This window comes from Epinephelus moara, chromosome 9, assembly GCF_006386435.1.
Source record: "Epinephelus moara isolate mb chromosome 9, YSFRI_EMoa_1.0, whole genome shotgun sequence".
In the NCBI taxonomy this organism is placed as follows: Eukaryota; Metazoa; Chordata; class Actinopteri; order Perciformes; family Serranidae; genus Epinephelus; species Epinephelus moara.
In genome coordinates this window covers 25,045,903-25,072,361 of record NC_065514.1, presented here as the reverse complement: position 1 = coordinate 25,072,361, position 26,459 = coordinate 25,045,903, and the positions used below count along the sequence as shown (strand labels likewise).

General features: G+C 40.4%; 1 protein-coding gene across 1 annotated transcript in view; it reads right to left on the bottom strand.

Moving 5' to 3' along the window:
- The window catches only part of nedd4l (NEDD4 like E3 ubiquitin protein ligase), a 49,516-nt gene that overhangs the window by 1,433 nt on the left and 21,624 nt on the right, over window positions 1–26,459 (bottom strand). The window contains exons 6-21 of the mRNA XM_050053784.1: window positions 23,600–23,635; window positions 22,838–22,888; window positions 20,763–20,824; window positions 19,920–20,022; window positions 18,725–18,879; window positions 17,546–17,681; window positions 17,253–17,441; window positions 16,764–16,841; window positions 13,513–13,572; window positions 10,838–10,975; window positions 9,631–9,816; window positions 5,407–5,604; window positions 4,524–4,601; window positions 2,679–2,733; window positions 937–995; window positions 501–566 (exon numbers count right to left, since the gene is read on the bottom strand). Of these exons, the coding sequence (XP_049909741.1) occupies window positions 501–566; window positions 937–995; window positions 2,679–2,733; window positions 4,524–4,601; window positions 5,407–5,604; window positions 9,631–9,816; window positions 10,838–10,975; window positions 13,513–13,572; window positions 16,764–16,841; window positions 17,253–17,441; window positions 17,546–17,681; window positions 18,725–18,879; window positions 19,920–20,022; window positions 20,763–20,824; window positions 22,838–22,888; window positions 23,600–23,635 (1,650 nt within the window). The remainder of the gene's footprint in view (window positions 1–500; window positions 567–936; window positions 996–2,678; window positions 2,734–4,523; window positions 4,602–5,406; window positions 5,605–9,630; window positions 9,817–10,837; window positions 10,976–13,512; window positions 13,573–16,763; window positions 16,842–17,252; window positions 17,442–17,545; window positions 17,682–18,724; window positions 18,880–19,919; window positions 20,023–20,762; window positions 20,825–22,837; window positions 22,889–23,599; window positions 23,636–26,459) is intronic.

Genomic DNA, 26,459 nt, shown 5'->3' with positions numbered 1-26,459 from the left:
TGCACAAAAAATCCAGGGGGTTGATTATTTTCCAGATGGATTGGAAGCCAATTGAAATAATTATTACAACTGAAAATTAAAATGCATCTGTTTCCTCTCTGAAACCTGCAGTGTAGATATTAGCCTCAGCATGTTCATCCTGCTTAATGACCTCAAACATTCTGTAGCACAAGACTGAACGCCAAAGTCAGTGCAGATTAATCTCATTTCAATTATTATTGTTACTGTTCACCCAAGATTAGATCCCAGCATTAAAAAAGAACAGTTAGATTCAATTCTGCACTCCACCTACTAAGTGTTAATTACAAAGAAATGTCAAATGATTGCGATGAATATTTAACATGCAACAGAAATATCAAACTCAGTCATGTGGTGTCAGATCAGTGTGAAGAAAGTTGAATAAGTGTGCAATCAGGCATTATCAGAATAAAAACAAATTCGACACTTCCCCATCAAGAAACTCAGGGCAGATCTGTATTTTAAAAACCACTTCTTCTTACCGGTTTCTTCAACTTCTTCCTGAAGTAGTCGTATTTCTGCTTAAACTCTCTGGAATAGGGAACGGCCTGCACAAACAAAGAAGATGGTCAAAAACTGATCAGTGTCCTCATAAACATCTGGTTTGTGATGTGAATATTTTAACAGTAAAACTAAATGTGCTTCCATTAATTGTTAAAACACACAAAGTGTAACTTTCTCCCTGTAACGAGGGAGAACAATATCTGAAGTGGTACACAGAGTGACACAAAGGTGTTGGCATGTTAAGTTGCAACCACAGTGACAAAGTGATTTATCTTCGTTGTACACTGAGGCTGAAGATACAGTGTGACAGATAGAACCACAATGTTAAACTCGAAGAACTTGTTGTCATCCGTATAGCAGCACTGCTGCAGCAGAGACTCTGAAGAAGTGGGGCAGAAAGAGGAAGCTACTCACAGGTCCTGTGATAGCCGGACTCTGCAGACGAGGGTCCTCCCACTGCGTGTTTTTTGTATCTGGATGGAACAAGTAACACAAACACCAAGACTTTAGTAAAATCTAGTGCAGAAATGATTAGTCAGTTAATCAACAAGTCATTTGACTGAAAATAAATCAACACTCTTAATAACCGATTTATTATCTTATTTATTAAAGGTACAATTCACCCACAAATCAAAAATACATAGTTTTCCTCTTTCCTGTTGCATTATTTATCAGTCTAGATTGGTTTGTTGTGAGCAGGTTCATGTAGGAATTTGGGTTTTTTTTTCTACTAAACTACACCCATTATCCGTGCCACTTTCTGTGTGGTGACATAGTTGGTGGGTGTAGTTTGGTACAAAGAAAATAGTTCCTACATGAAACTGTTCACAAAAAGAGACATTGTTGTTGAGTTTTTCAAATTAATTTTTTTGGCACTTTGAGCACCACAAGCCGAATGCCATCTAGTTCCATTATTTCGGAGAGAAGGCAGACATTTTAACGGCCGACATCTCACACAACAACTCATACAAAAACCAGCTAGATTGATAAACAGCACTACAGGTAAGAAGAAAGATAAAAAAAAATAATTCTTTTTAGATTTTTTGATGAACTGTCCCTTTAAGCAAAAGCCTGAAACATAAACTGAATGTCTGAATTTTGGACTCTTAAGGCTTATTTATACTCCCTTACAGCTGAAAATAGACATGTATGTTTCAAACGCTGTCAATATCACTGCCCTCATACTTCCATGCGTCCTTTATGATGGCATAGGTACAGCCAATACATGTCAGTTGGGGGCAGAGTCAAAAATTTCACACAACAACAAACGAGGCAACAGTGAGGAGGCCGTATTAATGAAGCCTACCTTTTAACAGAGGCAGATGGTGGTGGTTTATGAGGCCATTAAATACATCTTGACGTGAATGTAGAATTCTTTTCATTATATTACTGATAACCATTTTGCTTCGCTTTTTTTTAACAATGTCGTCATCAAGTCTTATGGTCTTATCTCACTTAAACTGCGCCAGACTGCCCCTACGATCTCTAGTGGTACTAATTCGTTTAACTGTATCCGTAAGCTTTCAGAAAACATGAAAAAATATGGACGAAATAAAAGCGGAGTACGGACAGAAGGCTCCATATTTTTGGGGGCTTTTTGCCTTTATTTGATAGGACAACTGTAGTGTGATGGGGCAAAGAGGGAGGGAATGACATGTAGCAAGGGGCTGTAGCTTGGAATCAAACCCGTGGTCGCTGCAGTGAGGACACAGCCTTTGTACATGGGACGCCTGCTTTACTAAGTGAGCGAGTGTGTGCCCCTCCATCTCTGGACGAACGGGAGTCGGACAACACAAGTTACTTGAAGAGATCACCTTTGGCTCTGGGATGTGTTAAGGGCTAATTAACAGATAAATCAGTACTGAAAATATTTGTGAACTGCTGACACCCTTCAGCTCTTATAAACATACATCCTTCAGTTAAAAAGACTCTGCGCAACATCAGGCCACCATACAATAAATCTTAAACAGCATGATCTGTCCGCTGACTTTCTGCTGTAATGGATGAGGTGCTCTGCCGTCCCTGACACTGAAAAATCTGCGGCTGCACTGCAATGACTACACACTATAAAAAATAACTTAAAAGGAAAGCAGATTAAAAAGACACACACGACCAAATACAAACATGAAAGAGACAGAAAGATGAAGTCTCCTTACTGTGGTCAATGTAGAAGGTGCGTCCGTCTGAGTGAACTCGCTCCTCCCATCCAGGCTACAAAATAAGGGCAAAGAAAGAGAAGAAGAGTCAGAAAAAGCAAAGTCACAATTAGAGAGTAGTATAAAAACAGGCCACGCTCAAATAGTAATTTAAATCCATCCACTTTTATTTCCTTTTTAATTTATATTTGATTGAACTTGACTGACCATTAAAAGGTCCAAACACTGAGTGCAAGCTCAATCAAACACCATCAAAGGAACTGAAAGGATTTTCTCTCCTATTTGAGTCGAGGTCTGAGACGTCAGCAAGGCAGGGATACGACCACAACATAAAAGGTTAATCACCACTACTAGTTCAAACCAGTACACCACCACTGACACAGTGACCACCCAAAACAGTGTCACAGGCCACACACACACACACCCACACACACTCGTACGGCACCAGCAGTCAGGCAATTAAAAGAATTACAGTAGATTGAGAGTAAAGGGGAAGGGAAAGGGACAGAGTCTGACAATGTGTCAAACGTGTGTGTGTGTGTGTGTTTATGTATGCTGCTACTGCACGAGTGGAGAGACCACATTGAAAAGCTGATAACACATGCAGCATACAGCAGGTTCCTTCCTCTAACAAACATGTACAGGTCCTTTTGTTTCTCTCCCTCCCTTTGCCCCCCTTTTTTCAACCCTGCTATCCTCCCCCTATCTTCCTTCCCTCTCTAACAAAGGCCCGGTGCAGCTCGCCTCGTTCCACTTTCCCCGACTCGTCTATCTGTGCCTCAGACACTGTTACAGGTACACAGACGTGGGGCAAGTCTGAGAGATCCCAGGAGAATGGCGGGGAGCTCCAAATGTTAATCGTAGAAGGGGTGGTGCAGGGGGGAAGGGTGGGGGCACAGAGAGAGGAAGTGGGGTAAAAAATACTGATGAAATGAGGGGAGAGGTACAGTCCATCCATGCCGATCATGAGAGAGAAAAGATAGAAAGAGAGAGAGAGAGAAAAAAAAACAAATGAAAGAAAAGAAAGCGCAAGGCTGTCTGCAGGCATTTGACCAGACTGGACCGGACCAGACAGGTAGGTAGGCAGGCAGAGGGAGGGAGGCACCAACCAACCTCCTCTGGTAGGTTCTGCCAAACAGACATGGCCAGGTGTAGAAGAAGTAGCATACATTAGATCCACCAGAACGGAGAGAAAAAGAGAGAGAGGGAGAGAGAACACACACACATGCACACATCACACAAGCCTGTGAGATGTACAAGCCTACGAAGCTCTGATTATTCAAACAGCTACCTACGGTAACATCTGGCCCACTCGTTGGGGAGTTTGTCTTTGTCAAACAGATAATAGCTGCAGGTGACAGACAGTCCTTCACCTCCTAATTAGGGATTATCACTCGGCCCCCACACTCTGCTTTCTCATCCTCGCCAGTTACATTCTCACATTCTTTTTCTAACAGGACTAAAAAGGAAATGTCTGATACAGTCTGGTCACGAGATCATGCCTCATCTTTTTTCTGCAAAAGCCACTACATTCACATAGCTCCAGCTAAAACATGGACAGTTGAGTTAAGCTTTTTAAAATTGTAGACAAAAACCACAACAAAAACATGAAAAGTCACTGATGATGCAACAAGGTGAATAAATTCCTTTTCTTGTTTTTAGTTTGTCTCAGGAAACTAGTTACAGTTCTGGTGATCTTAAAGGACTGATTAAGATCATATTGCACAGTACATCTTGGTAGCGGCGAGTTAATGAGTGAGTGAAGCTAAGCAGTTACTAGAAGCTATGACGTTGTTGTGGGCCAAAGGTTAAATATGCAGCAGGTCTAACGGTGATGATACTTACAGGAAGAGGACCGAGTTCACCAGGCTCCATTGAGTTCTTATTCCTCATATGGACTGGATATTTCAACCTGGGATCCTCCTGGATGTCAAAACAAAGCGGGAGGACAAAAAGAGATACAGAAATGCTAATTAATTATGCCAAAACTGTGTAAAGAAAGAGATTTAATATAACACAACTCCTCAGTTTGAGGAGCTGAATCCTAATAAGGACAGAGGTAAAAGTCAAACTGACTTTCACGCCACCAGATGTCACTACAAGATCCTGGACGATCGACATGAACCACTGCCCCAGATTTTTGAGATTGTCTGTTTAATAACTCCAACTGTCATAATGCGTATAATCATGCAGAAACAAAACAGAAAAGCTGCTTGTCAATTTTATAGCTTAACTTGCTTTGGATGCTTTACCTCAGGGTCCTTACAGGTTTAATGGAAAAATATGTAAAGTGGTGCTAATTTATTGACAAAAGTGTAAGACAGTGATTTCATTTTAGTTGTTTGTGCTGAGTTTCTGCAGAGCTGTTGATTTTGAGAGCAATTTCCTTGATATCTAAACCCACATAAACACTCATTCATTATTCATTTGTTATCGGACACTTAATTTATCTTCATATATGCCGCACTGTGTGCTTGTCAGCTGACCTTGTGCTTGGGGGTTTTGCAACCAGTTCACTGGAACTTAAAATTGTCTCCTAGATTCCCTATAATTATTTCCATATAACACAGTTCTTTCCTGGAAACTTGGTAGGAAATTGTTAGGATATTGCAGACCTGTAAAATAAAGCTTTAACCTTCAGTCATATTAAAAAAAAATATATAAATAAAAAAAAAATCTTCTGCCGTTAAGTACAGTTCCAGCCGGATATTGCAGTGTGTTAGCTCACCCAGGTGGTGACTCTGCTGTTGTGGTCGATGAAGAAAGGCCGTCCGTTGGGGGCTATCCTCATCTCCCAGCCTGGGGGCAGGAAGCTCTGCTGTGTTTTGGGCTGTGACTTTGGGGAGCTGTAAGGGGACGGCTGGGGAGACTGCGGGTTGGAAAACGTGTCCTTTACAGCCCTCCGCACCTGGATGTTGTTAGCTCCCTGGAATCAAAATGGAAAAACAAATAAAATTAAGCATAATATCATCCTATCAGACTGAAAATGGGAGAATTAAAGTTGTGACTGAATGATGATGACTGACAGAATGAAACAAAACATCACTGATGCAATGAAACACATCAGACAATAACAAAGATGGAGACAAGTCTTCCAAGAGCTGCCTTGGTATCCTGTTGGAAAACTGAATAAGATTAGAGAAGATCTAGGAAAAACCATTAACACAGTCACCATAACATCACATCTACAAAAGCCAGGGGCAAATACTTTCTATATTAACATGTAAAGAGGGAGAGAGCACATCAATACCCATGCTCCGTACTCCATCAGCCTGTCAAGTTGTCGATCAAAATTCAGCTTTTACTGATTCACTGGGCATTGCTCCTGATGCTTACAAGACGTTACATTTACTGAATTTATTTCCATCACCGACTGAATGTTTTTTTAAATGACGGAAAAATCTGAAAGCCGTCAGTCATGTTGACAGATGAGCACTCTGGGGGAGATCTACCATAGCTTTCAGTAGTTCACACTCTTGTCCAGTTGATGGTGTGTGCATATTTATTAGCTATCGTCTAGTCTTGTCTCTGATCTCATAAATATGACCTCATTGTCTAGCTGGCTTCAGCCACTGCAATGGTGTACTACACTGCTACAAACCACTGCAAAATTCCACAACAGCTAAGTGTTGGAATTTCTCTAAAAAGCCCAATGACTGTGATAGCTTTGATAAATGAGGTGGAAAATAAGAGGATTGATACAATGGGGGAAAAATCATTCATCTGCCTCGTGTGGTGTTGACAAGTGACTCTTCATCTTATTTCTCCATGCCCTTCTAAATGCATAATCTATAAGCTTTTTCGCTATATTAATTATTTTTAAAAAAATGAAAATGAACAAATGAAAATGAAATGCTATTAAATGTGTGTTATTATAATTAAAAGCTGCATTAAAATGACAGGTAATAATCGATTTTAAACACAATTTTAATGACCCTGGCTGTCAAAATGACGGTGATGAGATAGTCTAACGTAACTTATGGTAACGATAACAACTTTGTTGGGGTGGATTTTTGCTCTTTCATGGTTCCTTAGATGTCAAAGTCCAAGACAAACTGAAGATTATTAACTGAAAACTACAGAAACTCTTCATGAATCTAATTCTGGTAATAGATGGAGAGCTCTGTCACATAATATTCCACAAACCATCTCTCTACAAGATACCTACCATTTCTAGCACCTTAAAGGCTTCTAAAGCAACATGAATGCAGACTAAAGTTTCTCAGACTAATGAGTGTTTCCACATCACATTAGTCTTTTAGCAGATTATCACTAGCTGATCTGATTTTAGACAAAGGAGAAAAGCATTAATTAATCCACAGACCTCCCACCTTCTCTGGAAGTTGTAATTACAACTTCGTGCAGTGTTTCACTTCCCTTTACCTCTACAATGGCTTGTTAACGCACAGACGTGTGCAGACACACACCTTAATTAAACCTTCCTCAGGTCTGTTCCCTTGGTAGCAACACCGAGTCAAATCCATTAAATGCAGTAAAAGGGTCAAAAAGAGACTGTCCTTTTTTGGGCAGAACGTGTTGATCTTAATTAGCACTGTTTGTGTGGCATATTTATAGCTACACTGCATGATATAAAGTTTAAACTAAAGTAAATGATGATAAATGTTCACTGACAATAAATGAGTCAAAAGCTTTACACGATTTTTAAAGTCAGAGCATCAGCTGCTTCCAGATGCAAGTTCATGCATGTTCACACATCAAACACACACTTAGAGTGAAAGCATAAAATCTTATAGATGCAACGGAGTTGATTTCAGGACTCGACTACAATTATCCCACGCAGATATTTGTATAATGTCACAATCTTGCCTGTCCAAGCCAGAAGTGGAAATTTTTAAGTTATTACCCTTAGAGTCATGTGGCTAACACATTAACCACCTACTGTCTGATTATTAATCCCCCTGACGAATGAGTAAGAAACTGGCTTCATGAAAAGCATCCACTGTAGAAGACATAACAACCGCCAAGGACACGATACCACACCGCAAAGAGATTAGGAATTACTCTGTGATCCATTACTCTTCATTGACATTTAGACTGGTTAAAGGTCCAGTGTGGAGGATTTAGGGGAACATATTAGCAGAAATGAAATATAATATTCATACTATGTCGTGTTTTCGTTGCCTTAGAATGAGTTTATATCTACATACGGAGCGGATCCTCTTCCATGGACATCGCCATGGAAAATGAATGTAATTCTACAGTAGCTCAGAACAGACAAATCAAACACTGGCTCTAAATGGGGTAATTTGCGGTATTATCATAGTTCTACTACACACTTGACACACGGGAGAAGTTTCAGTTGGTTGTAATTTGCAACGTCACTACTAGATGCAAATAAATCCTACACACAGGACCTTTAAGATCAGTGATTTTTGGGAGATAAACAATTCTTTTTCAAACAATGCAAATTATATATCTGTCCACAACATGGGCCTGAGTCAAACCCCTAGTGTACAGCAGCTGCTTCACAGTAAAAGCCTTCCATGATGTCTGCTTGCTCCATTGCTTGCTTTGACCCAGATATCTGACTTGCTCTTTCAAAGAAGTTCACGTGAACATAACTCTACATTTTCTACGTTTTTTGTTGAAGATCCAAACACTGCAGCTCCAATAAAGCACAGCAAGGAGAGCTAATGTCTACTGTGTGATGTTCCTGTCTTTATAAGTGTTAACTGTGGAAGTTTATATCTCAATAGATTAATATCATATCAGTATCTTGATATGAAACTAGATATCTTCTTTGATTTTGGGTATCGTAATATTGTGTTTTGTTGTCTTTTCCTGCCTTTTAGGGGTGCATTTCAATTAAATTATGTAATTGTCTGTACTTTCAAGAATATTCTACGACTTGCCTTTACCCACTTGGTCATTAAATCCACATTACTGATGATTATATATGAAAAATCTCATTGTGTGAATATTTTATGAAAGCACCAACATCCAACCCTACAATACCCCACAGCGATATCGAGATATTTGGTCAAAAATATTGTGATATATGCTTTTTTTAATATCGCCCTTGTAACCACAAGAATTCAAAAGGGATAATTTCCTTAATGGGCCTTTAAGGTATTCAAATGGGTGCCATGCCATCCAAATTTCATTTCCAAATGCTGCCCAAGAGACCTAATCTTTATTTGCTTTTGTGGTTTCCTTTGTGCTACTGAAAATGCCTCTGCATTTAATGATATTTAGTTTCCAAGATCAATATCATTGATTGGACATCCCCGGGTTTGCTTTGGCAAATTACAACAATCATTTTTGACCTGTGATCGATTCAAATAATTTATTCATCCAGCAGTAACTGAATATACCATCTTGGATTCACCACTCCCTCCTCATACTGTTATTGCTTTAAAAAATACTGTGCTGCAGAATGAAATGCTGACTGCGCCAATAGTGCACATTGTTTACCAAAAACAACAAAAAAAACTCATCATGAATAACAAAGCTGGAGTAAAGCTCGGACCATTTCACGTGACTAATCACTGTTTAACAGAGAGCTGTTTTAGCGCTCGGGCCATCGGCTCATTATCTGTTGAAGGCGGGGGAAAAAAGAGCAGCGTGACGAAAGAAAATCATCCCAAATGGAGAGATGAGAAGGAGAGGTGAGAAGAAATTAGATTCGTATTTCCATAGGGTTGGCAAAGATGAAAAGAGAGAAGCAGCATCAAGACAGAGCTAACCTGAATAAAGGAGAGATAACAAAAGGAGTGGTGTAATATTAAAGAAGGAAACTGAGTGTTGGCTGATGTAGATGGGTGAGGATCATGATTTGATCATCTTCAAAGGGATGGAAATGGAGGGTTGCATGACAAGAAAGAGTGGAAGGTGAAGATTGGAGAAAAGAGGAGACAGAAAAAAGTCCTTGGGGTGGGAAAAGAGGAAAAGGAAATGGTGGAGCGGGACGGTACAGGTGACTAATTCTCACCTCCAAGGGGGTGGAAAGGGTGACAGTAGGGGAGCTGAGGCTACGAGGTCGTCGGACTTGGGGCTCATGGAGGTGGTTGTTGGAGGCATTGGAAGAGGAGGAGGGGGTGGATGGGGTGGCCAGGGCCGAGGCTCCTCCTGACGCTGCTGCTGCTGCTGCTGAGGTGCTGGCTCCATCTTCAGTCAGCTGTCAGTGAGAATAGCACTTTTGAGGTTAAGTGAGGTTGGAAAGAGGTAGGCGATGCTGTTTGCGAAATAACAAAACTTGTTCTCATCATAAGCCATGCTGTCGGAAGATGCCTGTCTGCACCGAAAAGGTCTGGATGCAAGCTTAGTTGCAAGTTCCTAAAATGTCAAAAGCATATAGGCCCAAGAAGACAATCATTTATGGTGCTTGAAATGTAATGATTAAGATTATGCAGGGACAAAGGCTTCAGTTATCAGTACAATAATATACTGGAAAAGTGAAAGTTAGTGTTACTTACAACCCTAACCCAAGTGGCTGCCCCACATTTACAAGGGGCCCTCGACAATGTACCAAAAACGCAATGCCACTGTTATGTAAATCATTTGGCAGTGTCCTCTCCTTCTGAGTAATACCAAAAAACAGATGAGAATCAGAGGATGAGAAGACTATGTGATGAAAGACAACAGATAAACACGTATAATACAACCAGCAGTGTTCGGATAAAAGCAGAAATGAGAGGGTGGATTTCAAAGAGGAGAGGTATTAAACATACACCCAGTCCCATGTAGCAGTCACTGCCTGAGCTCACTATGTGGAGCTGCCACATTTGCAGACAGAAAGACAGGGGGGAAGACAAGTGGAAAAACAGGGCAGAAATGAGGAAAGGGAGGGAAAAGTGGTGGTTGCAGTTCCATGCCAGGGTTTAGAAAGGCGTGACCAATACAGAGCTCCACTTCATCCAGAGTATCAAACAAAATGCTAGACAAGAGGAGGAAGACATACAATAAAATTGGACAGAAGAAGAAGAAACCGGGCAGAGAGAAAGACAGAAGAGGAGACTTTGAGGTTGCAAAGCTGCGTCTCTTTCCGTCATTCTTTGTGGCTACACAGAGGAGAAACACAGGGGGGATAGAGGAGGATAAGGAGGAGGTCCGACACACAGGCCTCGGCCGTGACAGGGGCCGAGGAAAAGGTCCAGTCCCATGCACAGAGTCCCGCTTGGCCTTCAGACCTGCTGTACCTGCACAATTGGCCTAGTCCAGGTAGTGGTGCGGTTGTTATGGTTGACGTAATAAGTTCGTCCCTTGGCGTCCTTCCTCTCCTCCCATCCAGGGGGCAGGCCAGGGGTGGTCAAGGCGTAAGCAGTCGCCGAGGGAGACTGGCCGAGTGTGGAGAGAGAGCAAAGCAAAGACAACTAATCAGTACAGGCTGGTATGTGAAAGGACATGTGGAGGGATAAAATATTAATATCTAGTTGTTTTTTTTTCAATGACAACACAAGAGGTTTAAAATATTCTCCTGTTCCAGCTGTGCAGCACAGTGACAAAAACAGTTTAGGAACGACTTTTGACAAAAGATTTTTAAAAAAAATTAGGTGACACAACCCTTCACCCACAAAAAACAATAAAGAACAGAGTCTTACTAAAATAAACACCACACGGGGAAAAGTAGTGGATCATACTACAATGCTGAGTGAACAATTAACCATGAAACAGTCGACCAAACGTTCACAACATAAACTGTGGTGATATTTTAGATATGCTTGTGCAAAAACAGCACCCTTCGCCAGAGATGTCCCGAGCCAAACCGGGCATTTTTAATGGATTGGTATTAGCTAAAGTAAAGCTGGCAATGATCTCATCCCTTTCTTTACTGGACTACTGGACTATTTGTCCACCTCAGCCTGTTGTGCTGCAGTGCTGAGTGTAAAAATGTGAAAAATTATTTTGGCCCACTTGACGGAGTCTGAGTTCAGACACTGAGGTAGGCAAAATACTCAGACGGGCATTACAGAGCTCCAGTTTGCGAACCCAACTGTACAAGATTATCAAGACGATTTCAACCAAATTAAAGACCTTTTAAGATCTTATTATTACTTAAGCAGGTAATTATAAAAGCAAGTAGTATATATGTAGTCAGGAATATAGTTATATGAGTGAGTTGGGTTAATCTTTTTTGCCAACAGGTGAGTTTAAAAGTAAAGTAAAAAGACAGTATTAGGTTCAGTAGTAGGTTTAAAGATTTGTAACATCAGAAATGTGGACTTTCATGCAAAACAGTTTGACTCATTTTGACAAATGGATGGGAAATGTCTTCACAAAGTCAAATTTAAGTCTATCTAATGGCTTATAAGGCCTAATATTTACAACCTCTATATACAACACTGCAGGAATTTTCAAGGACCTGCAGACCCCCTGATTTCAGGAATCGCATTCTCTAATTAAACCTTTATTCATATCACATTGATACTTTTTAACCAGGACCTCCAGCAAAGTAGCACTTGACAAATAAGGTGTGTCAGATCCATAGTCTCTATAAAAGAAGTGGATGTAGTCACTGTGATGTCACCCATTGGTTTGTGGATTCCTGTTTTAAAGCCTTGAGTTTGGCAATTTAACCATCGCCATCTTGTTTTTTTTGTGCCAGAAGTGACCATATATGGGGGCGTCGGTGGCTTAGTGGTAGAGCAGGCGCCCCATATACAAGGCTGTTGCCGCAGCAGGCCAGGTTCGACTCCAGCCTGTGGCCCTTTGCTGCATGTCATTTCCCCTCTCTCTCTCTCTCCCCCTTCACACTTAATTGTCCTATCTATAAAGGCAAAAATGCCCTAAAAAATATCTTAAAAAAAGAAGAAGTGACCATATTTGGATGGGAGGGTGGATCTGTCGCTGTGGTAGCGACTTGTTAATCACAAGGTTGCTACGCTCTAAAGTGTACTTTGCTTTACCATCTATTTTACTTTAAATAGGACCATCATTTACAAGATTAACATCATGCTGTATTGCAGAAGTCTTGAAACTAGCGGTTGAGACCATAATTTCATTATGAAAAGATTCACTGCGGTAATAAATCCAGTCAGTCATTTTCTCATTGACTAGTTTACAATCTGACTTCTTTTGCAGCCACTTGACTCACTTCCTGCTGGCCATTAGAATGCACGTTAAAGGCACTTATGCGCTGGCTTTACATGCCAGAGCCAGAGATAACCCCTCGGTCAGATTAAGTCTACAGCTCAATGTGTCAATATCAATGTGACAGATACATATTCTATTACCATTTTAAGTGAATGTAAGTGTCAGCTTAGACTCTGTATTGGCAGACACTCAACGTTAAAATGGACTCTGATCAAGGTCAAAAAACAAAAAAAACAAAAACTTGATCAGGACATTCCTATCAGACACATTTTATAATGTTGCTTTATGGCTTGTTGTCAGTGGCTTATCAGTGATATTATTTAATGTTGACTACCAGGTTGCCAAATCAGGAGACAAAACACACGTACACACACGTAGCTCTATTGACAACATATACGACAACTCTAGGACAACTGCTAGTACAAATAAGCAATCAAACTAATCAAGACGGATTCATTTGGCAATGGATGGTTTCATCAGCTGATTGTTTCCTTCGAGCAAGAACGTTCCTTCTTCGTCATTGCTTACACAAACCTCTTGGGCCCATTTCCGAAATCATGTTTGTATATCATTTGTTATGCATTATGTGTGATAAAAATTTGTCACATAATATGGAAAAACATGAATGCTGCCTTCTTGGTTAAATTACTGAAAGTCATCATGTGGTTTTCTACCCAGGTGATTCACAAAGCTAGTCAGGGGACACATGTAGCTCATCCTACATGGTGCTTAAAGGTGTACGACTGATAGGGCTTAAACTGTATACAAACTGAGATATTACCATAGACTCCTCACCACCTGAGACTGTTTGAGCTCTCGTTCTTCTGGTCTGGGAACCCTGCTGGTGGTAGACAACAGGGGAAGATGGTCTTTAGTTCACAGTATGTTATGTTATTAATGCCAGGGTGGAAGTAATGGGGCAAGGGGGAGTGTTTGGGCAGTAGTGAAGGTCGAGTGAGGAAAAACTGGATGCACAAAGGGGGTAATTAATTCTCAAAGAAGGTGAGGAGTGATAGAAAGTGGGGAGATCCATCCAATGAAGCATACGAGCTGTGAGGTTGACGGGTAGCAGGAGGGAGCACAACTGATTTGGAAAGTAACTGCAAGTTGTGATTGGTTGACGTGATTACACAAAAGGTAGGGGAAACGTTTAGCAGTGTACTGTCAGTAACTTTTGAGTAAAGTAAATCAACTTTAATATTAAGACAAAGGAAAAAAAAATCAAGACAGTCTGAGCGGCAGAAGCTTGCACTTCCCTGCTGGAGGGAAGAAACAGATTCTTTTCCCTGAATAGTAAATTTAATCCCCAGCCAGTGCAGCATCTTTAATCTCAGCCCAAGTGGAAAATAATATTTAAGCTACAGTAACATCAGTCAGAGAAAACAGAGCATTGTGTCCTGAAATTGCTGGAGCAGTGAGAGTGAATTACTGTGCTGAAGTTCAAAGTTAGTTCACAAAAATGAGGTTGAATCTCAGACATGAACTGCAAGGAAATGATCAAATAGAGAAATAAAAAACAAAAACAAAACAAAAATAGAACAAAGTAGTTTCATCCAAGCAATCCAAAAGAAGTGCCACAAGTAAGATGACAATATCTGTGTAGTTCAGCCAGCAATGCTTCACAAAGACACTGGATGCTGTTCTGCCTATTATAAACTACACAACTGAGAAGACTGTTAGCAACCTCATTTGCATGTTTCATTACTACCCACCCTATACCAGTAAAGAATGACATCAATTGTTATTTCTAATGTCAAATCAACAGAATAAAGCAAAAGTAAGTGACAAGTGTGGCGCTACTCAATATTTTTATTACTGTCAACAAATGCCAAGACCAGAAACAATAGTGACTCTATTAACAAGTACTGTCTGTGTAGCAAAAGCCTGACATACAGTAGCTCATTCCTTGGTGCCGTAAGCTTCTATTGTTGTGAAAAATCTATTAAAAACACATCAGTGAGCCACATGTTGCACTAGTTGCACTGTTGCTACGGTTTATTCTAAGTCAATCCCACACTCGCCAGAGCATTGATGTGTATTAATACGCAACTGAAAACAGTCCTCAACAAATGCACTATTTCCTCCTGTTTGAATTATGTTTCCTCAAAACTAAATTGTCTGGCTGTTTTGGGAAATTACTGAACCTTTAAAAAAAAAAAATGAAGTGATATGTTTGTGATGCCTTCACTGGAAGCCTAACAAGGACCCCTAGGGATCCCCAACCCCATCTTTGACAATGACTGCTATAGACAGGGTAGGGATACGGAAGATGGACAATGTTGAGTGACAAACTGACACATTGTTAACACTGGTCTTTTTATGGGATTTGACGAAGATAATAACAATATAGAGTAACACCAGCCTTATCCTTTTAAGGGTACCTTTGGTATTTTTCAGCCAGCACCTATTTTCCCATGTTTTGTGTCTAGGTGACAAATGGGGATAACCCTTTTTGTAACTGGTCCAGTATTAAGACAAACGACATAACAGGCTATGTAACGTTAACGGCCAGCTGTGCACCTTCAATTTACATCCACTTAAAGTGCTTTGTTTTACCAATGACAGGCTCAGATTGTTATTCTAAATGAAACAGACCATTGTAGGAGTAAGATTGTTTTTGTTTAACTAGAAACAGGTCCATAATCGCTATCACCAAACCCACCAGACTTCATTTAAATAAGCAGTCATTTTATAATTGTAAAAAGAAACAACACAGTATTTACAGTCAACGGAAACAAAAAAAAAAAAAAAAAAAAAAAAAAAAGGAAAACTACAAAAGTTTTCTTGGTTCCCTTTCCACTGTTACAACAATCACTAACTCTGGTCTGGTTGAAATAAATCCTTACTTCACCCACTTGGATGTGAAAATATGCTGGTTCCATACATGCTAAAATTACTGTTTATTTAAATGGAGTCTGGTGGGTTTGGCAGTTGCAAAGTCGGGGCTGGTTTTGGTCAAACAAAAAGGATCTTACTAATGAACAAAAGGTCTATCTCTGTGGGGATGCCTTCCATAGTGTTGTCGGACACCCATAATCATAATAATTTTTTGTGGACGTAAATGGACGGTGCACAAATGCTCTGAGTGGTTAAATTGCAGCCTGTCTCTGTAAATGCTGGACCAATTTCAAAAATTGTTGTTGCCGTTAGTGACTTAGATAGAAAAACATGAAAAATAATGTCCAGGTTGAAAAATATCGAAGTTACCCTTTAATGTTATCTGACTTGTAATCACAGGTGAAGGCTACCTTTATCCAACAGGCAATGATACATGCATTAGTCCGTACAGCACCCCTACACCTACATACACATTTAATATCATTAGGAGCTGTGTAACTGTAACTAACCTTCTCTAAGTCCTCGCACTAACACATGCCGTTTATATTTCCCCCGATGGCTTCTTAATGAACCTACTGTCGTCCAGTCCATAGAGACTTGGCATTCAAGGAAAAAGGCTGACATCAGCACCTGTACTTTTCCTGGCTTAACAAACCCACTGCTGTGACTCAGCTGTGTGACAAACATCTGACTCAGATCTTGTGACAGTTTGTTCGAGCCGAATCCCCACTGATGCTATGACTCAGGACTCTCTCGGGAGCACTTGATCTGATGTGGTGCTGCCCTTAATCTTACTTGCCCAATGGTTTCTACTGGAATGGTCAATCTGCTGGCACACAGCTGTAGCGGCAACATTTCTACAATACATCAAACAGAGCCGCGAGTGATTCACAAAGAGCAGAGAGTAGTGGTGGGAGAGGAGAGGGAGGAAGAGGTGTGGTAATCCTACAGAGACAAGAAGAAAGGAAGGAACGGTAAAATCGAAGGAGCATAGAAAGCAGGAAGGAAAGGTGAGGAGGAAGTACGTACGGGCTTAGTACGAGCAATGGGAAATTTCAAATGCAAGGAGGAGCTGAGAAGGTGATTTGATGTGTGGTACACCCACAGCACTGAGGCATGTCAAGGAAAGGGTGGAAGTCAAGGAAGAAAGAGAAGAAGATGGGAGACAAGCTGTGGGGGTTCAGAAATATGTACCATGAGAGGAGGAGCCTGGGCCTGATCACTGACACCATCCGTCATACTCGAGGATCGGAGTCTGTTTGACAACTGGCTCTGTTGAAAAAAAAAACCAACAACTGCCTGTTATTCTGTCTGACACAAAAGGACCAACATTTACACCATTATGTAATTTAAAGGGACAGTTCACCCCCAAATCAAAAATAAACATTTTTCCTCTTACCTGTGGCGCTATTTATCAGTCTAGATTGTTTTGGTGTGAGTTGCCAATTTCGTTCATGCATGGTAAGGCCGAACATTTGTGCTCAATCTGAGTGCCATCTAGTTCCATTATATCCGAGAAAAGACAGACATCCTACGGACAATATCTCCAACACTCAGTGACTCACGCCAAAACAATCTAGATTGATAAACAGCACCACAGATAAGAGGAAAAATACATATTTTTTTTATTTTGGGGTGAACTGTCCCTTTAAATGTGGAGCGGTTTAGGTTTTGCATTCTCACCAGAGCAGAGCTGGGCCCTGGCACTTCACCGTTGGTATCGGGAGTGAGTGACAGCCTCAGATTTAAGTCTTCAGAGAACTCCTGGGTGACGGGCGTTGGTGGTAGTTGTGGTGTCAGGATGGAGGAGGGGCCAGGCAGCGACTGGGCCAGACTGTCGTTAGGATCCTCTTCTGTGATGAGCTCCCAGGACTACAGGGAACCAGGAAACAATGATAACATTTCAGTTACCTTATCACTTCAGACAGCTGTGGCTCAGTATGCTGTATGTATGTTTATATTCTTCATTCTCTCACATTGTCCATGTCCCTGGGCTCCAGGTGCTCGTTCTCTAGGTCTTCACTGATGTGGCGTCTCGAACGGAAGACACGGTGGGCTTCCTGATTGATCTGCCGCTGCTGATTATCACTCTCAGTCTCTGCGATCACTTCCCTGAAGGAGAAGTTATATTATACACAACATGTTAGTGAGTGGTCCAATGCAACTCCTACCATGTAATGTGCATTTACTTAAGTACGTTACTTAAGTACAAATTTGAGGTACTTTTACTTTACTTGAGTCTTTTCTTTTCATAACACTTAATACTTCTACTTACTAGTGAGTTTACAAATTAAGATTTTTGCATTAAAAACATAAGAATAGTTTATAAAATATGATGTTTAGTTATCAATTAAACTACACAACAGTTTATATAAGTACAGCTGACACACTTAGTCGATTAATCATTTAGTATTTTGACAGAAAGTCATTGGTATGTATTTTGATTAACATTTAAGTCATTTTCCAATTCAAGGTTTTTTATTTGATTTTTTTGCAATGTGCACTTTTACTTTTAATATTTCAAGTACATTTTCCTGATTATACTAAAACAGAAGTAGAGAAACAGTTTTTTCATATTTGCTGAAACTGTCACTACATCCACACAGCACTAAGAGACAATCTGTGAAAAAAAGATGTATCTCTGCCTACTCTGTTGTTTTGTAGTGCTACTATTGGCCTTCCCACATGTGAATGAAAACAACCAATCAGAGGTCAGGTGTCTCTTACGCAGCTGTCAGTCATGCCAATCACTGCTCGTGAATGGCGGCCAAACTGTCAAACTGGGCAGCGCCGATAAAATATGAATCCAGATTTTGTTACTGTACTGCTTATTTCTCACCTCAAAAACATATTTCAGTGTGGTGTTGTGCTGTTCAGCTGTAAAATGATTAAGTTTTCTGCGGCTGGTTGGCAGTGCTTTGTACTTCAGTCAGTTGTTTCCAACATGACAGCTGAGTCACACACTCTTCATTTTACAGCTAAACAGTCCAATCAATGAGAAAACAAAAACACAAAATTAACTGGCAAATATTTTGATAAAAAATCTAAGCCATTTTTTAATATATTTTAAAAAATGAGTTTTTGGGGTATGTTTTTACTGAGATTTTCTCTTTTGATTAATATAAAAATAGAGGGAGGAGAGAGATCAGGCGTACATGTTGGAGGGCCGTTTCCACTGTGTGCTGCGGTTGTTGTGGTTGACATAGTAGGTGCGTCCCAGGTTGTCCACCTTCTCCTCCCAGCCTGGGGGCAATGGAGGAAGCAGCTGCTGGGGTCGCTGCGAGCCTGAGTCTGCAGACTCATCCCATCCCTGAAAGCACAAGTTCAGATTTGTTGACATGAGGCAGAATGACTAATTCACTGGTAGCCCCGTGGCCACAGATATGCCACTGAGCTGACAGCTTGTCAGACACACATGAACATCTGATTTAAGAGGGGGTTCGAGCATGGAATACTTTAAAGATGTTGGATGCACTTGTGGTTGGTTAAAACTTGTTGCTGTGTAGTGGCTTCAGATGTTTTTGTTAGGATTTACTGGTGTTTATTTGTGTTTGACACACTGCCGGCTGGGTGGGATATCTCCAACCACATGAGCCTACCACAGGATCTAAGACTGAGCTAATGTGCATCAATATCAATACCAGCGTTGACACATTTGACCTCTCACTTTAAGGATATGTTGACAGAGGAGTAACCATGAAAAAAAAAAACCACAGAGGAGGTCTCCGTACAGAGGAAAAAAAGAAATTTAGAGAGTGAAAATTTGAGATTCTTCACAGTGAGAGCACAGAGTGGAGGGAGGTTAGCGGAGTGGCATATAAGTTTCTGTACTTTTCCTGCTAAATGTCACCTTATCTGTGAATCCTGTCACTGTCTAAAAATGTCTAGCACCTCTCTAGCACTCTTCAACAATCCACAAGAAGTCCTTGAACACACATACAAGAACACACATAAAGTAAAAGAGGAGAAGCTCCTATTTCTCCAAATAACAGGCAGTATTGTAAATGGTTTTTCCATACCCTGACCTGGAAAAGACTTTCAGACCAGATTCTGGCAGCAAGATGCTGCCCAAATTCTTAGAGAAAATAATAAAAAGAAGAGCCATCCTTTATCCTCTCACTCTCAGCAAAAAAAAAAAAAAACTCTCACATTTCTTCTGGTCCAAATTGGGACGCTCACTTTCATCTTGAAGCTTAGAGCTGTGTTTTCTTTGTGTGGAAGGAAGGAATAAAACTAGATTTTGGTTTGGCTTCAGGTTATTATGAACAAGACAGTCGAAAGCAGGCCTTAGGTAATGCTAAGTCAGCAGTTACAATGAACTCTCAACAAAGTCAGTGGCCAAGACCTTACCTCAGCCTCCTCCCTAATCTCTCCAGCTTCTTCCTCAGGTCCTCCTTGTTTGGGCAGATAGGCCATCTTCAGACGCAGGTAACCCTTCACCCTGGACTTGTGACTAGTGGGATAACATCAGCAAAAATGGACCCACTTGAGAACAGCACATCAAAACCAGGTGGCTTGCACCCTCAAGCTAATCCTAGTAGGCCAATGCTTAGAAATGCAAGGGAGTTTCCAAACTGCCTATTAGCACCAGATGGTTTTTCACCTTCAGCATTAAACAAACGGTCACATGGACTTACTGCTCTCTGGAGACATGACACCAGTCCACATAGTGTTGAAAAGCCATGATTAAAGTCACTGTGAGTTTAATAATCTGTCAGCGTCTATTACAGTTGCTAATTGAAGCAAATCACACACAATTTAACCTAAGAAGTTACAGTGCTTGTTTTCAATTTCACTGTGTACTTGGCACATCGTCTGGGTTCCCGTGCCTTCTTAAACACTCAATTCAAGGACTTGTCAAGGATTTTCCAGGGCAAATTCCCTCAAATTTGAGGTTAATTACTTTTACAACACTGAGATATTTATAATGAGAACTAGCAGCTCGGAGACAACTCAGACAACTAGAAAGAAAGAGAGGCCTAAACGTGTGAACTTCTTTTGACTGTGCTGCGGTACAGTGATGGCAGACGATATCAAAAATATATGTATAAATTTTAACACTTTCAGTCTATTTATGTCTATTTTCAAAAAATAAAACAGTTTTAAGGCCTTGATTCTAACCCTTAAATTCACAAACTCTCAAGGACCCATGGGAACCCTGCATCCTGTTCGTCACATCCAGCAGAAACTGACCTTCTGGGCCGCAACAGGAAGTCTTTAAATGTGTAGGGCCGCTCCATAGCCGGGTCCTCTGTCTGCAAATTAAGAGGAGGCATTTGTTGACAGAAATCAATTGAACACAAAAGCAAATATATGTCAGACACTGTCAAAATATCAGAGTCAGGAGTTTACAGCTCGGCTGGAACCCTCTGCTCAGCAGCGATCCCAGGATCATTATGCAATGATGAGCTTCTCCTGTTACATACTGAACAGCAGAGAGCTCTTTTGTAATTCACGGCTATCTCCCACTACTCTGACTGGGGCAAACCAGTCCACACTGGCTGCTCACCACATACTGCTCTGTAACATACCGCTGAACCAGACTGTCTCTTTCCATATCAAAAGTAAGAGCTTGAAAGCAAAAGGTAATTATGTGAGATGTGGTGAGGCTGTTGGGACCAACCTTTCCTTGACATCCTGATATCACGTTTTGTGACTAATGCACCCAAATAACTGTTTGAAAACATCGCTGTTAAAAGCTTGACGCAAAGTACCCTACTTCATGTGTGACTCATGCAAAACAGGGCAAGGTACATGAGCTGGCACAAGATTTTATACTGTACAGTCAAGTGCATGAAAAAGGTTAAAGTAAGTTAAAGCTACCACAAGGCAGAGTAGCTACCAGACTGCTTCAGATGACTCAACATGGCTGACCGGATTAGTGAAAAGTAAAAGAGGAGAAGCTAGTGTAGACAAAAAAAGGTGATGACTAAAGTAATGTCCAGTAACTATGAATAAGACTTCCTACAACATGTAGTCAGGCATAAAACTCATGAATCAAACCCACATGAAATGTAGATCACACCATATATACAAACACTGCAGCTTATTCATGCTCAGTGTATGTCTTACATGCAAATCCCCCCCAATATGGGGCCTGCAGGAGACGTAAACCCGCACTCCCTTTGTTCTGGCCTGCCATGGATTTGAAAGTTCATACTTATTCTCCTCTTATTTTGAAAATGCTGTAAAATCCTAACGATAATGACTAAGAAACATAAATTCTGTACAGCTTAAAAGGACATAATTTGAGTTTACAGCAATGTAGAACAGTGTGATCAAGCTTCCCTTTTAAATTAAATATGACTTATCTACAGAGAATTATGTTATCTCACTCCCCCTCATGTACTGCACGTGTATGTTGCTGTGGCTTTGAATCAACCAGTGAAGGTAGAATGAAATTTAGAAAGTCTTGGCAAGACCACATATTTTATACAGAAATATTTTCGACAGCAGCTTCCTTTTTATTCATTTAGTTTCATTTTAAGACGGAGAGTGGCTGTTTTAAACAATATCCGGAATTTGGGTCACCAATTTTCAGCACTGGCTGCATCAGGACCAAATAAGCTCTCTATTCCGTCCACTGACTTCATCTCTCAACATGACTCAGCTGAAACTTTTATCTGCTGCTAATTTTCCTGGACCTATGGGAGTCAGGCAGGCCATTAATAATTAACCCCAACACCTTTTACTGATATGCTTTTAAAGTTCACAACTTAGATGGAACTTCAGAGAGTCAGGCTGACAGCACAGTTGTCAGCTGAGTAAAGGAGGTGTTTTGTAGGTATTTTGGTTTGACATTTCAGGTCCTGTTCACTTAACATCCAACCTAACCTGTAAAAACTCCAAAGCAGCACACACTGGCTCTGCATGTTATTGTTTGCAAAGGCATTTATCTCCCAGCAGTCCACAGTTTCCAAGCCAGTATATGTGAGTGAATTTGACAAGTTTAGCTTTTTCCACTGAATCTGAGGGTAGCCCGCCCTCAGGTCAGTCACCTCTGTTTATATTCTAGACAGCCCACTTTCCATTGCTAACAAGGAGTGTGCTGTTTGACCACAACAACACGCTTCTTGTGAGGCTAGCACTTTCTCACACTCGAGAGAGACACACACATAAAAGCACTCTTTGCCTGACCTTCACAGAGGTTAATCAGACAGAGCAAAACTGAAGATAAGAAACAGCTGAGTATTCAAAACACTGTTATAAGAGTCAGTCCAGACACACACCCACACACACACATTTACACACAGATGCAAATAACTCACCGGCAGATGACTGAGAGGAACATCAACCTGTCCCAGGAAATCATCTCTGGTCTAGAAAGAAAATGAGAAGGTCACCTTCAGCAGCATAATTTTAGAAGTAGCAGCTTTTTGGAGTGTGTCTGGGGAATACCAAAATTTCCAGCAGGGGAAGAGAGGGGAAAAACCACAATGTTGAAGTGACATAGCTAAAACACCAGATAGTCCAGCAGCATTTTGTGCTTATTTGTCACAGACAAGAGTGACAAGAGACAAAGATTTTCATAACCTCCAGCCTTTGAATGAACACCTGTAGAGATCTGAATATTCAGGTGGAAGTGCAATTATGTTTGAGCAACTTCTACCTCATATTACTTTAATTGTCACACACTATTTGCTCTAATGTGTTGTGGCTTATTTGGCAACTATGACTTTATCTTCTCTGCCAATCAGATTTCCACAAGTGTCCATTGCAGAAGGCTCAGTCTAAGGTTTTATTTATGGACAAGCCTTTGGTGTCATTTCATAGGAGAAGAACCCGTGAACCCAGCAAGGAAAAACAACACCCACTGCCACCAGACTGAAGCCATGTCAGCCAAACAGAGGGAGAGAAGGATAGAGGTGACACAGGGGGAGAACCAAGGGAAGTTTGTGTTTCAGATTTAAGAACCCCGTAGATTTGCCCTTCCTTTTGTTGTAATTAATGCAGACTGAGAGGAAAAGGGGAAGATTGGCGGATGACTGAGCTGCGCAGCAGCAGCAGCCCCCAGTGGGAGCAATGATTACCTGTGTGAGATGAAAAAGGCCATTCTTGGAAGACGCCTGTGTGTGGGATACAACTGATTTAGACAACAGGCATTATCTAACAATGATGCTTGTCTGTAGACACTGGTTTGACAGGAAAGGCTGAGTTTAAACAATGCGTGACACTTGGATCAGTCCAGTGTTTCTCTGTGGGTTGTGGAAGACTGAGGAGCGGTCTGCTGTACTACACAAAATGAGTGTTCATTTATTCTGTAAGCTTTAAAGGAATACCTAAACTCCATATAACCATTTGCATATTAATTACTCACCCCATGTTATGTTTTATTCATGAAGATAACGTTTCTCTTGCATGCCTCGACAGTGAATGAAGAATCCAAAAACTGAGAAAATTCTTGATGAAGTGAAGTCATTGAGGTCCACATTTAATAACAAAAACGTCCGTTTACAAACTAAACACAACTTGTGCAGTATAATCCAAGTCTCAATTGTTGGGTAACTGACCTGAGAATGAAACTTATCTATACTCTCTTCAAAGCCAGACTGCATTGACAAAAACAGCAATTTTACCTCATAGAACATGGAAGCTGCTGGTCTATCACTGCCTTGATCAATTAGTTTGTTTGTATTACTAAGTGACTTTGGCGTTTTAAATGGTCAGTAACCCTTAAAAATGCCAGAGTCTCTCAAATAAGACTTGCATTATACTGCATGAGTTGTGTGAGAGTTTATAAACAAATGTTTTGATATAATTTTGCTGTTATCAAATGTGGACCCCAATGACTTCAATGCATCAAATTTTTTCTCAGTTTTTGGATTCTTCATTCACCGTGGAGGCATGCAAGACAAATATTTTCTTCACAAATTCAAGGTAACACAGGGTGGGTAACTGATATGCAAATGTTCATTTGGGGAATGAAGAATTCCTTTAATACACAACAGTAGAAATATTCAATATTGTGGCATCTGTAAAAGTTGCTTCACTGCGGCACTGAAGTAGCACAGTCATAAAAATTCAGTGTGAAGTAATGAAAACAATTTCCAATTGAACTTTAAATGTGGGGAACCCTGTATATTGACAATGAAATTTAATGTTATTCGTGGTCTCTTTTTAACTTTGCTTTGAGCTTTGAAGAGAAAGTGTGTGAAAAAAGGTTCAAATGACTTCTTTTGTCCTTTGTGCTTCCTTAAATCTCGTCAAATTAGTTCTGCGATGTCAAAAAAAAAAAAAAAGTAATGTAGCAAAAACAAGAAAAAAATAAGCTGATACGAGGTCAAGGTATACAGCAATTACATATTCTGATCATCAAAAGTAAAAAGCAAAAGCAGCGCTGAGAAATGAGTTCACCGGGCTCAGACCACAATTAACAGACCTGGAATTCAATGGTGAAAGGTTATAAATGAGTCACATAAAAACACTGAGTTATTAATGCACAGCCACGTAAACAGACACTTGTGAATGCACACACACACAGACACACACACAGACACACAGACACAGACACACACCCACACCCACACACACACACACACACACAAATCCACTCACTCTCACGCAGACACACTCACAGTTTAAACAATCTCTTCTTGGAAAAGCCAGACACTACTGTGTAAGCTGCAGCAGTATCTGCGTTCATTTCCCAAACTAACTACACAATTAATTCACTTCTTGTGCAACTCCCGAGTAATTAAAACAGTGAATCATTAAGCTTTTTTTTAACTAGGCGAGCAACAAAAGCAACCTTGACCTCAGCAAGAGTATGACACTATCATATTACACTCTTTTACACATGCTGACCTGTAACATACAAAGGGTTTGTAAAAGACTTAAACAATTACACATAAAGTTTAGAGGTACAATGAATGCTGAGATTTTTCTAACCAGATAAGACTTTCAGCACTAATAAGTTACTACGAGCATTTAATTTTCACCTGGAAATCTTGTTTGCTAGACTATCAAACACAGTGGTGCTGTAGCCTGTAACCTATGAGATAGTCATGTGACAATGGCAGTATCCCATAGGACATGTGTGCTCCTGGGACACATGTCTGTTATTTTCTGTCCTTAACAATAACAAGCATTTTAAGCTGTGGGTATATGTATGCAGAGGGATATAATTGCAGAGTCATCAAGGGGTCACAGTTGAGCCTGCAGCTGCCTCCCAGGGCCAGGTTACACTCAGAGAGGGAGGGTGCCACCAACAACCAAGAGGAGGAGGCATGAACAGCAAAAGACGCAGAAGAAGAATTGTAAAACTCTTTCTCAAAAAAATAAATAAGAATACAAAAGAATCTCTGAGATTTCTACCCATGACAACAGAGGTAATGGTAATCCTATGGAGTTTACAGCATTGAACCTGCGACATTTCTTTCCAGAAACAATGGCATTGTTATTCTCTAATAATAGACAGACAAAAATGGAATGTAACCAAGTACATTTTTTCAAGTACTAAACAACAGTTTTTAGGGTACTTGTACTTTACTTTAGAATTTCTATTTTATGCTACTTCATACTTTTACTCCTTGACATTTTGGAGGCTAATGTTGCACTTTGTACTCCACTACATTTATTTGACAACACTAGTTATTAGTCACTTTGAAGATTTAGATTATTACAAAAAATATATAAATTGACTTATAAATAATGATATTATTATTAGTTAAAGGGCCAGAGTGTAAAATGGGTTGAAAACCGTTGAAAACAGTGACATCAGTGGTCAAATTCTAGATTGCAGGGCTCACTCGCTCACCCCTCCCGTCGGGTAAATGACGGTGGCCTCGTAGAGACAAAAAGCCTTGCACAGACAAGAGTTTTTCAGGAGTAGGTCTATCTAGCCACGAGGTGAATATTTATTTAGAAATCTAAACCATGTTACGATATTGT